At 32.9% G+C, this 12,493-nt stretch overlaps 2 protein-coding genes across 2 annotated transcripts; one reads left to right on the forward strand and one right to left on the reverse strand.

Moving 5' to 3' along the window:
- Positions 1–728: 728 nt before the first annotated feature.
- Positions 729–3,502, forward strand: LOC123202881 (amino acid permease 3-like). Its single transcript, XM_044619033.1, has 7 exons — positions 729–792; positions 876–1,100; positions 1,213–1,306; positions 1,447–1,655; positions 1,773–1,912; positions 2,741–2,791; positions 2,948–3,502. The coding sequence occupies exons 1-7, from the start codon at positions 729–731 to the stop codon at positions 3,500–3,502; spliced, it is 1,338 nt and encodes a 445-aa protein (XP_044474968.1).
- Positions 3,503–8,376: 4,874 nt separating this feature from the next.
- Positions 8,377–12,077, reverse strand: LOC123203358 (myosin heavy chain kinase B-like). Its single transcript, XM_044619699.1, has 4 exons — positions 11,728–12,077; positions 10,361–11,509; positions 8,816–9,105; positions 8,377–8,724 (listed from the first exon to the last, which is right to left on the reverse strand). The coding sequence occupies exons 2-4, from the start codon at positions 10,659–10,661 to the stop codon at positions 8,614–8,616; spliced, it is 702 nt and encodes a 233-aa protein (XP_044475634.1). The 5' UTR covers positions 10,662–11,509; positions 11,728–12,077; the 3' UTR covers positions 8,377–8,613.
- Positions 12,078–12,493: the final 416 nt, after the last annotated feature.

Raw genomic sequence — 12,493 nt, forward strand, 5'->3', positions numbered from 1 at the left:
TTTTTATTTCTTGGGTTCATAACACTGTATCCATGCAATTAAACTTTACAGAGATTTTATCCTGAGGAAACTGCCGATATTCATACTGTTCATATGCATACATTAACAGTCAAAGTTGTAGATAGTTTTTTTTGGTTAAATTAACTCCGGTTAATTTCATTGAAAAAAAATGAAAATAATTAATTAATCAAGAACAACAGAGCGTCACCTTTGAAAAAAAAAAAAAACTCAATTACTTGAAGAAATTCAGATTACAAGTCAACAATAAATTTTCCATTGAACAGCTAAAGAAAACGGTGCTTTTAATACTGCTTCAAAATCTTAAGGGTGGAAATTTTTATCCCAATTACCATCTATGTACTAGAATTTATAATCTAATTAATTACACAGATTTGATGATCAATGCACCATTACATAAGGCTTTAGCGTAATTTCCTTTCGCTCGTGGAAAGTAAGATTCCAAAACACCACCCTTCCCTTCACCATGCTTCTATTTAAAGAAGTCATACTCACTTCTAATTCCTTAAGAGCCGATCGAGTTTCCAGAGCTGTAGAGAGACGTTATATACAAACAAGAAAGGGTGGACATACATAAGGTACTTTTCTTAAAGCTTGTCTTTAATTTCATTTACTGAACAGACTTTGAGATTATACAATTTAGCACTACAGTCGTTGCTCAAAAAGGCTTTCTTTTTTTTTTTGTGTGTGTTTCTGTTGTACTTATAAAGATGGGTGACCAAACTGCTAATCAGAATCAAGTTTCCAATGATGTTGGAAACCGCAAGCCAACTGGTAACTTTCTTTCTTAAGACAAATTTATTTAAGCCATTAAAAGGATATTTTTTTCTGTTAATAATATTATGTTTCCTAACCAGGAGCCCTGTGGGCTGCCACTGCTCACATAGTAACGGCTCTTATAGGATCTGGAGTTTTGTCATTGGCTTGGGCCACAGCTCAGCTTGGATGGATTTTTGGACCGATTGTCATGCTCTTGTTCTCTCTTGTCACTTGCTACACTTTTACCCTTTTCGCTGATGCAATTTCTTCTGAGGAACGTGCCGCCTACGACACTTACATGAAAATTTTCGAATCCAAGCTTGGTAAATTTTTTTCACTTCGGTAAATATATTAACAAATTGACATACTTTATGTTAATATTAAGCAAAGTCATGACATTTGATATCATATTTTTTATGTTTTTACTTTTCTCAGATCGTATTAAGTTCAAGATAGGTGAAGTTGTTTATTACATAAGCCTTTTTGGAGTTGCCATTGGCTACACTACAGAATCATCTGCATGCTTGAAGTGAGTTCTATATTTTAATTTTCTCTGCATGTATCTTCGGAAAGAACTTCAAATATAAGAATTTGAACATAGCTTTTTCTTTTATATATATATATATATATGCTAATGACTAATAAGTCCGCTAATTTTTTGTGAATCAGTGCTATCCAATGGTCAAAATGGTTTCACAGTGGTGGTGACTACCATATGAACCGCATCTTATGTGTGGTTATTTTTGGAGTAATACAAATGTTTTTCTCTCAAATTTATGAATGTAAAATATTAAGGCGGATTACAGTATTCGTAACTGCGGTCACATCCTTTGCCTACTCAATGATTGGTCTTGGTCTTAGTGTCGCTAAAGTTGCAGGTAATTACATATAGCTTCCTATATCAATATATTGTCACATATTTCAACTGAGTCGAAATTCATTTAAGTTTAAGCACATCTGACTAGGGTTTTTTGTTTTTCCCCTTGATTTACCAGTAACTGGGAAATTCATGGGAAGTTCAACTGGTATAAGCATTGGCACTGTTACTGAGACCCAAAAGATATGGAGGACTTTCCATGCAGTTGGGGTTATCGCATATGCATATTCTTACTTCATCATCTTGATTGAAATACATGTAATATCTTATCCCTTCTTTTTTAATATTATGAAAAAAGAAAGAAAAAAGGTATATAAATGCATGTATAATAAAATTATGTATTATACATTTTAAATATACAAAATAAGTATACAAATCATATAATTAGATTATTTTGAATTAAAAATAAAATATTATTCAATTATATGATGACATATCATGACAAGATCTATCCCGACCCGCTAATCTCATAACCTCTGGAAACACAGTCATGGGTTTAGAAGGACAAAATACATTTTGTATTTTTGTTTGAAAGTTTCTATACCATATAATAAATGATATTAAACTAAGTGCTATTATATGGTGTAGAAACTTTCAAACAGAAATACAATATACATTTCACCCTTCTAAGCCCATGACTATGTTTCCATTCCAGAGGTTATGAGATTAATGGGTTGGAATGGATCCTGTAATATCATTTGTATACCAATTTTGTGTACTCAAAATATGTATATACAGTGTTGCTCCATGCATGTATATTTGGATTTTTACACTGTAAGAAAAAGAAAATATTGCATACCTCTGCACATATTTATCATATTTCAAGTTTTAACCTTTAATGAATCTCATTTAAAATTGAATTTCTAAATTTAATCAAAATAATTTAATATATACACGGATTTCTTTCATGACACATGTTGTCCAAAACTAATGACGTCAATAAAATTCTTTCAATTATTGATGCATGGCTTCAAGTACTTTATTGAGATTAATAATAATTATACCATTAGCATCATATAATCTCAATACCAAATTTTTTTCCTAAATAATCTATGTAGTGAACTAAATTAACTTGTGTGATTACAGGGCTCGATCAATTCTCCAACCTCCGAAAGGGAGACATTGAAGAAGGCATCAGTAATCGAAATGGAGACATTGAAGAAGGCATCAATAATCGAAAGGGAGACATTGAAGAGGGCATCAGTAATCGAAAGGGAGACATTGAAGAGGGCATCAGTAATCGAAAGGGAGACATTGAAGAGGGCATCAGTAATCGAAAGGGAGACATTGAAGAGGGCATCAGTAATAAGTGTTGTATTAACAACTTTAATCTACATGCTCTGTGGTTGCTTTGGATACGCTGCTTTTGGAGACTTATCACCTGAAAATCTCGTCACTGGTTTAGGATTTGATAAACCATTTTTGCTTCTAGAGATTGCCAAAGTAGCCATAGTTATTCACCTCATTGGAGCATACCAAGTTTACAGCCAACCCCTCTTCAAATTCATTGAAAATGAAGTTTCTCAACAAAAATTGGCTCGCTTGGTTTGGAAGACAATTTTTGTGGCTATAACCAGTTTCATGTCAATGCTCCTTCCATCCTTCAACGATGGGGTTGGTCTCATTGGAGCCTTGGGGTTTTGGCCATTCACAGTCTACTTTCCTGTTGAGATATACATAAAGGAAAAGGAAAAGAAAAAGGAAATAGAGAAATGGAGTAAAAAGTGGATTTGGCTCCAAATCCTAAGTTTTACCTGCTTCATTATTAGCATTGCTGCTGCTATAGGCTCTATTGCAGGATTTGTTCTTAACCTCAAGACTTTCAAGCCTTTCAAGTTCGCTAACTAATCGTCATTCATCACACTTCTGCAACGACATGTAATCAATAATATAGTCTTTCATATTTTGTTAACTATAGCAGAAGAAAATTCCTACACTAATCTCTATCTAGTGAACACAATGTTAGAGCGTTGCATGACGAACCAATTTACCCCAAATATTTTCGTCTATTTGATTGCAATATTTTTATACTGTTGATTTTTTTGCCTTTTTTTTTTTCTTAATTGGTGGTGGTGGCGGCCGCGACTATGTTTCTTCATCAAAATATTAATTTTCCTTCTTATCAAAAAAATCAAAAAGATTAAATTCTTTTGAGTTATCTTCTATTTTGATATAATAAAACTATGTATATCTATTTTGGATACAGAAATATATACACATTTATATATATTATCACATGGTTATATGATTTTGAATTAAAGATAAAATAACATTCAATAATATAATGAAATATATGAGTGTGTGCATAATTGTAAACCTAAAGTGGATACACATAGTATTGTTCATTTTAATATTAATTTGAAGAAATAAATATAATAATTTACAAAATAATTTGGAAAGTTGACAGATAGATTAAGTAAGCTTCGCTTGACATGAGAGTTCATTGAGAGATTGACAGAGTTGAGTCGGAGATTGATAGAATTGAGGGCCGAGTGAAGAACTGAGTGAATTAAGAGACACACAAAAGAAATAGATTTTCTTTGCTTTTTATTTTCGTTCATTTTCTTAGTATATATACTTCCTTGAATCCCAAATAATTAAACAGAATTTAAGTTGATCTTATGAAAACAGGCTACCCATCCAATGTGGAAAGACAAACATATGCAAATCATATGTGTGATTCAGATGAGCTTGTAAATATTAGCACTATCTATATTCTACACAATCTTCTCCAAAGCAGAAATGAGTTTCTGTTTCATAATCTTTCCTGTTCCCTCTATTCTCTTAATATCTCTGAAAAATGTCCATGTAATTTGTTCTACAAAGTTTAATGTATTGCACCAAATAGGAAATCACCAGATTTTTTTTATGAATCTTCAAACTTTTTAACAAATTCATTCAAAAGTTGCATTATCCTATCCCCTAATGCTTCTGGCACTCCACATGGCTTTTCCCTGATGGAAAGTGTTACCAATAGGCGAAACAAAAGGATTCTCCAAAGATTCCTCCAATATTATATTGAAGAAGCAAATAGAGATGCCTTAACTTCCAATCAACCAAAGACGGTTCAAAATACCCAATAACAATATTCCCTCCCTCTTTCTTCCATCCAACCCCTCCTTTATAATAATCTAATTCATCCTAATTCTTAGTAAGAGTATTCAAAATTATCTAATAACCGAATCAAAATGATTTTTTAACCAAAAATCGAATAAAAAAATAAATTATTTAAAAGATCCGTTTAGATACTTATTCAAAAATATAAAAACACAATTTTTTCAGTTCGGTTATTAATTTGTCTAATTGAATAAAATATTAAACATATATTCAAAAAAACTGAAAAAAAAAGGGATAGTTTTTTGAAATTTGGTTTAAAACTGGTTAACCAAAAATTTAGTTTAGTTAATTAGTATTTTTAGTTTGGTTCACAATAGGTTAATTTTTAAATCGGTTCAAGTTCGATTTATGATTTTCTTAAAACAAAAAATTCGGTTCAATTCAAAAAATTGACAAACCAGTTCAGTTAACCGGTTATGAACAACCCTAAATTTTGTATCATTCAATTACCAAATATTATCACATGGAATATTATTCAAATCAATAAAAATTAACTAAGTCAAATATTATCTTATAAATTAAAATCTAAAACAATTTTCATAAAATCTATATAAAAATTATATCAATTTATATTGTTTTTTCTAATTAATATCATCCTAATATCCCCTCTCATGTTTACATGTTCATCTTTATTTTTATCATTTTGATAATAATTAATTAAGGTAATACTTTATTGATTTGAATAATATTTGATAATCGAACAATAATGATTCGGACGAGATTAGATTATTATAATGGAGGTGTTCGATGGAAGAAAGGGGGAGGGAATATTGTCTTTTGGTATTTTAGGCAAACCTTGGCTAATAGGAAGCTTCCAACCTTTGGGAGGAGTTGATTGATATCTTTTGTTATCCACACTTTTATCTTTTAATATTAATAATATTGTGTTAGGTTCTTAACAAATTGCTATCAAAACAGTGGGATCAAGGCAATAATTAAAATGATGGAAATGATGGATTTAAGGCAATGAAAGGATGTTTGAAAAACATGGAATGAGATAGTGAAGAGGGAGGTGATTGCAGAGGAAGACGGTGAGATCAAAATTCAATCACTATCGTTGTTGCCTAAGGAGAAAGCTATAAAAAGAGATATGTTGATAAGGAAGATAATGAGATTAAGGCTGGTTATGAAATTCTTGGTGTATTCTCGAAGGTGTATGATGTTGAATTTGACAAGATAAAAATTACAAGGTTAAGATTCGAGACATAAGCGATAGTGCTTGAGATGAACAATGTCATAGTAGTGTGTTTATGACAATAGTAAACAAGAAGGGGTTGATTTTGATTACTAGTGGCAACAATTAAACTAATGACAAAGTTAGTAACATTTTTTTAATTGGGTAGGAAGACATAAGAAAATTCAAAATGAATGAAAAAAAAAAATCAAAAAACAAAAATAAAAGAGATTTTCCAATTTTTTCCACTTTAAAGACGATGTGAGTTTTAAAGAGGCTTATAATGTTAAAATTGGATAAGAATTGGGAAATTAATTAAAATAGACAGTCAATTTGTGGCGTAAACATTTTTCGACAAGAATTCTTACATTTTACTTTTTTAAGCAAATCATATTTTTTATTCCAAAAATACCCCTCTTCTAATTTCTCAGCTTTTACAATAGTTTTCACAACATTAATCTCTTATATTTTAGATGATATGCATTAAACTTAATTTTTCTGTAATGAATAATATCTACAGATGAAAAACAGATTAATTTTTTATATAATAATTTATTCTTATATACATTTATACAATTACAAAATGATAGATATACCAAACGTTTTCTCAAAACGTGCATTTTTTTCGAGCGGATGCAAGAATATGCAAAATGATGCGTGAAAGGGTGTAGGTGTGTAGAAGGGTGCGGAAGTTTGGAAAGGGTGTGGGAAGGGTTGCGGGTGTGTGAAGGGGTGCGACAATTTGGAAAGGGTACATGAAGGGGTGTGGGTGCATGGAAAGATGCGACAAATTTGGAAATAGTGCGTGAAGGGGTATGGGTGCGTGGAAGGATGCGACAAATTTGGAAAAGGTGCGTGAAAGGGTGTGGCAATTTGGAAAGGTTGCGGGTGCATGGAATATAATAAATATATATTATATTACATATATATATATATATATATATATATATATATATATATATATATATATATATTTGCATTTCCCACACCCTTTTATATTTATATAAAGGGGTCTCGCACCCCTTCAAGCACCCTTTCCAAATTTGCCGCACCCTTCCATGCACCCGCACCCTTTCCCGCACCCTTTCACGCATTTGCATCTGTTCCCACACCCTTTCACTCACCCTTTCCAAATTGTCACACCTTTTCACACACTCGTAACCCTTCTGGCACCCTTTCCAAATTTTTGCACCTTTTCGCACATTTTCGCACCAGTTCAGAAAAAATGCACCATTTAATGCGTATCGTCTGAAATAAAAATCAATTATTATATAAAATTCAATTATTTCACACATTTTCCCATCATTTTGTAATTGTATAAATGTATATAAAAATCAATTATTATATAAAAAATTAATCTATTTTTCATCTATAAATATTATTAATTACACAAAAATTAAGTTTAATGCATATTGTCTGAAATATAAGATATTAATGCTGTGAAAGCTACTATAAAAGTTGAGAAATTAGAAGAGAGGTTTTTTTGGAATGAAAAATATGATTTATTTAAAAAGGTAAAAACTAAGAATTCTTGTTGAAAAAAGTTTACACAACAAATTTACTGCTTATTTTAATTAATTTCTCATAAGAATTAGATTATAATTATAATATCATTATTAATTAATTAATAAAGAAAATATTTGCATTTGATTATGATAAAATATTTAAAATTATAATAAAATATATTATTTGGATAATATTTGAATTTGAATATAAGAATAATAAATAGAGGTGATTAGATTGAAAAAGCGGCAAAATATTATTATTTGGGTTTTTTTTAATAACCTTTGACTGATAGGGAAAGGAAACTTTGAGAAGAGTTGATACCTTTTATTTTCAAACATATTAATAATATTGTTTTCAGTCCTTAACACCATGCAACCCAGAAATAAGAGAGGGATAACTGTGAATTTGATAAATATGTATATGTATATATATATATATATGAGAGCTTGATCACTTTCCATGGTAAAATGTCCAGGCATTTTCCATTCCACAATCAGGTTCGATGAAAAACCAATTAAACTCCCTTGAAAGACAACACTCACATTTGTTGCCATTTGCAGAGTGATGCAACTTTTAGATATAATTTTTTGGGTGTAATGTACATTTTTGCATTTTGATTATCTAAATGCTTGGTTCTAATTAATATTCCTGCAACGTGTGACAATCCTTAATCCAAAGATCAATATGTAAGAGCATAAATAGGATGTTTCAGTGAACTGCATATGTATAATGCTTAGCATTTACTCATGTAATGTAAGTCCAGCATTCTATCTTAATCATCTATGAAGTCATAAATTGCAGAAATCAAACTAAATGACCAAATCTCATATCCTCGTAGACGTGATGCTATTAAACACTGCATAGGATTCTATCACCTAAGCTCCATACTTTATGATGCTAATAAGAAATTATGTTCCATCAGAGATTGGCACATGCAAATTTTCTCCATAGCTGAGCAAAATAACTTGGACAGACTATTACAGGACCACCTTGAAAGTTTAAAATGTTTTATTTACATGTAGTGTCAGCTGTTCATATGCCCATAAAGCATAAACAGATCAAACCTGGATCAAACATGTTTCAAAGAATCCAACAACTTTATTGATCCATGTTCATGAGCTACAACAGTAAGAGACAACACAGAGTACACATTTCCTATACTCTACAATCGGATGCTTTGATCACAACTCCCGCTATAAAGAACCCCACTGCATACTGCTAGTGTGGAAACTACAGATTTGTGACCACTCATTGTGCATGATAGCATGCCATCCTGTAAAAGACAATACAAAATAGATTATGCAAAACATTTGGAAAAGATGAAGTTGTAATTGGAGTAGATCATGCAATGAAAAAAACATTACCAGTAATGACCATGCTTTAATTTTCTTATCTCCACTGCCAGTATATTGATACTTCCCTGAAATAGCCAAGGCATGAATACCACTGTAACGTAAATCCTTTGGTTCATTCCATTTCTTTATTGGTTCTTGCCCAAAAGGGAGACTAGTGCTCCATATAAATGTACCGCCTCCATAATCACCACTTATGCAAAATGGTTGTTCTTCATCCACACAAACTACTGCCATTACTTCTTGCTCATGACATTTGAATGTATGTACATGAGAAAAGTCTTGCACATTGAAGGTATTTGCTGAAAACAGATAACAGAAATATAAACCTCAACCAAGTAAACAAATAAAAACAAAAAAGAAGAGAAAACTTTACTTTCTGTCATATCGTACCAATCAAATTACAAATACAGAAGTGGATCTATTTATGCATTCATGATAAATAGATAAGAATCGTGATGTTATGACATATCGAATGAGAGTGGGAGAAAACTCATCTAACTTTTCATTATTATTCAATGTTTTATAAATTGAATGTATATATGTTGGAAACAAGAACAAGCTACCAGCCACATAAATGCCAGCCACCTAAAGTACAAAACAGCTATGCTCCCATGCAAAACTAGCCTGCCTACTTTGCCTATTTCCATCATACAATAATCAACATGACAAAACCATTCTTTAAGAAAATTCATCTTAAGAAGTATAAATACTCATACAAAAGGTGTTAAAAGCAGTGAATGAGGTTCTCATACGAAATATAGCACTAAGGACACTTACAATGATTGTTGATTTCACATTGCATAACTGCAATGACCATACATGGACAGATTTATCAAATGATGAGCCAAACAAGAACCCCCGTATAACAGGAAATATACATGCATTCAGAAAAAAGTGGCCAAAGTCTGTAAGCTTCAAAACAATATTCTTTAATAAAATGTGTAGCAACAACTTGAGCTTCAAGAAGTCATGCTCTGTAGACTCGTTATCAACTAGGCAGAGTAATGATGAAAACAGGGAAAAAAACCAAAAAAAAACCTTCACCGGAGCAACTGTATTTTGATATAAAATGGCACATTACATGGGTGGTAAGGAAAATATTTAGCTCAGGTAAGCATGATCAAACATCAAAGAACTTCCACTCCAAGGTGGTCATTAAAAAAGATGGCTCTAGAGTGGCTGATCATAGATGATCAAGCTTATGTGTTGCATTAGAAACAGTTTCGAAGGTTATAAATAAAGATAAAACTAAGGAGGAGAATGACCTCAGACTCATAAGACTAGGCTTGCCAGGTTCCTCCGTGGTTTGGATGGGAGAGTTTCCTTCACCTTTTCATAGTCATGATGAAGGATTGTCTACACAATAACTGCATGTGCAAATGTTTGGAAACTGAATAGAATGAATAATTGACAACAACAAAAGACGCCTATCCCAAGGATATCACCACATTCTCAATTCTAAGCAACCTAGCAACTAAAATATGCAACACAGGAAGAATTTTAATTGAGATAACATTATTTTTGCAATGAAAGAGAATTGACTGAAATCCATACCTCCAACTGCTAATCCAGTGACATAATCAAGATGGCTCTGCATATCTTTAAACTTGACATTTCCCTCTGTTAGCCCTTCAACTAAATCTTTGGAAACTCCTGTCTCCCTAGTTTGATCAATAGCAGTGCCACTGCACTTCTCCACATCTAGCAACCTGTGTTTCACCTCTGCTGATAATCTTCCCTTGTGTAGCCAACACAATTCTCCAGGGACTAGACAATGACCTTGATTCTCCAACTTTACCGCCTCATTGCATTTAAACATTTTATCAAATGCACACTGAATAATCAGCTTCCTCATGCACCTCACAAATCAGTCAAAAGAAGACGATTCCCTAGAACAAAATTCAAAAATTGACAAAACAACTGCTGTAAAAAACACAAATTCTGAACCAATCTTAGTTTCCAACAAAGGACTTACTATCTCCATCCAACCCATGTACCTCCCCAAACTATTATCTTCATCTGCTTTTGTGCTAACAAAAAATATATTATTAACCAACTCTTCACTCACTGAATTCTGATGTTTTTTTCCAATTAAGAGTCCAAGCAGAATATAAGCTAACAACCAGACATCTGAGCCATAGCCAACTGAATGTCTGCTCTCCCCAAATTTTAGCTCAATTCCCTCTTTCTTCAACAACTGAACAACAGCTCAGCACTTAGAAACACGTTGCTTTTCAACAAATTGCTCAAAAGAACTTTCGTTTCTTTATCTCCAGTCCTTCTACCACTACATCCTACATCCACAACACTTTTAACAACCTTCCTTCCTCTCACTATAACATCACTCAAATCAACATAAACAAGCCCAAAATCATAAACACTAAAGCAATAGAAACCTAAGAAACCCAAAATTAATCCTTGTTGATTAAGAAAAATCAATGCTTCACAAATTTCCGTACCCATCATTGCTAAACCAAACAATCCGTTGTTATAGACACCATCTTGATCTATCAAAGTCCCCAACGATACCAACAAACTCTTATTTGGTCTCTTGCAAACTAAGCGCAAAGACTCATCTTCCAATCAGCCCACAAGCCCAAAACTCTACAAAACTTACTCACTTTACAAGAAACTCTCAAAATGAAACTCAATTCATCTCTTTCTTCCTCTCTCATATTGGAAATCAGAATCACATCCACATCCCTGGAAATCATGCAAATCATATTCCAGAAATCAAGCAAATCAGAATCCATATCATATCCCAAATAATTAGCTATCACATCCCTAAAAATCATGTTTATATTGATGAGCAGATTGTATAAATATTATGTTACCGAAGATAGATTGTAATTTACAGTATATAAAGCCATTGCATGTAAAGATCAAATATACAAGTAATAAAAAACGAAATTGTTTCTTACTCCTCTTGAGCTTCTCTGGTTCGCATATTGAACCAACTCTGCTCTCTCTCAGATTTTGGCATGGTATCAAAGCAACGTTACGAATTGCTCCTTCTTTGATCTTCAGTTCCAACATACTTGCATTCCATTAACCTGCACAAAGAAAAAAAATTCGGATTAGATGAAGCCAATCAAAGCAACGTCCGTCGATCCTGTATCACCTGAATCCACCACCGAAACATCACAAATGCCAGCGTTTCGGCTGGTTCATACAATCAAAAATAAACCACAGCCTAGAGATGTTCTTTATGCTTCACCATCGGATGGACCAGAACTCGTGTTGATAAAACAGACGCTGACCGGAGCCGAGAATTATGCACAGTGGGCTAGAGATTTCAGAAGAACGCTCATTGCAAAAGACAAGATTGGATTCGTCGATGGCACTGTACCCATGCCATCGGAACCCGATCTTGTCCGATTTTGGGTGTGATGTAATACCCTTGTCCGAGCCTAGATCAGCAACTGCTTGACTGAAGAAATTGCAGCTGGTTTACCACCTACAGAAGACGCTGGCGAACTATGGGGATTCATCAAAGACATGTATGGAGTTTTAGATCTTGCAAAGATCTACAGCATTCGACAGATTCTTGCGGAGATCCGACAAGAAAATTTGTCCGTCACGAACTACTTCAACAAGCTTTCCGCCACCTGGAACGAATTGGATGCCGTTGAGGAGTCAATCGTTGCACCACCGGAGGTTCTCCGACAAATCCAACGCTCAAAGGAA

The sequence above is a fragment of the Mangifera indica genome, chromosome 19, assembly GCF_011075055.1.
Source record: "Mangifera indica cultivar Alphonso chromosome 19, CATAS_Mindica_2.1, whole genome shotgun sequence".
Taxonomy (NCBI): domain Eukaryota; kingdom Viridiplantae; phylum Streptophyta; class Magnoliopsida; order Sapindales; family Anacardiaceae; genus Mangifera; species Mangifera indica.

What these genes read in the sequence shown, in the direction of transcription:
- LOC123202881 (XM_044619033.1), top strand. Translation starts at nt 729, where the DNA reads ATGGGTGACCAAACTGCTAATCAGAATCAAGTTTCCAATGATGTTGGA. An exon ending in TCATCTTGATTGAAATACAT is followed by an intron (nt 1,913 to 2,740) that starts GTAATATCTTAT and finishes GTGTGATTACAG; the next exon opens with GGCTCGATCAATTCTCCAAC. An exon ending in AGACATTGAAGAAGGCATCA is followed by an intron (nt 2,792 to 2,947) that starts GTAATCGAAATG and finishes GAGACATTGAAG; the next exon opens with AGGGCATCAGTAATAAGTGT.
- LOC123203358 (XM_044619699.1), bottom strand. Translation starts at nt 10,661, where the DNA reads ATGAGGAAGCTGATTATTCAGTGTGCATTTGATAAAATGTTTAAATGC. An exon ending in CACTGGATTAGCAGTTGGAG is followed by an intron (nt 9,106 to 10,360) that starts GTATGGATTTCA and finishes ATCTGTTTTCAG; the next exon opens with CAAATACCTTCAATGTGCAA. An exon ending in TTAAAGCATGGTCATTACTG is followed by an intron (nt 8,725 to 8,815) that starts GTAATGTTTTTT and finishes TGTCTTTTACAG; the next exon opens with GATGGCATGCTATCATGCAC.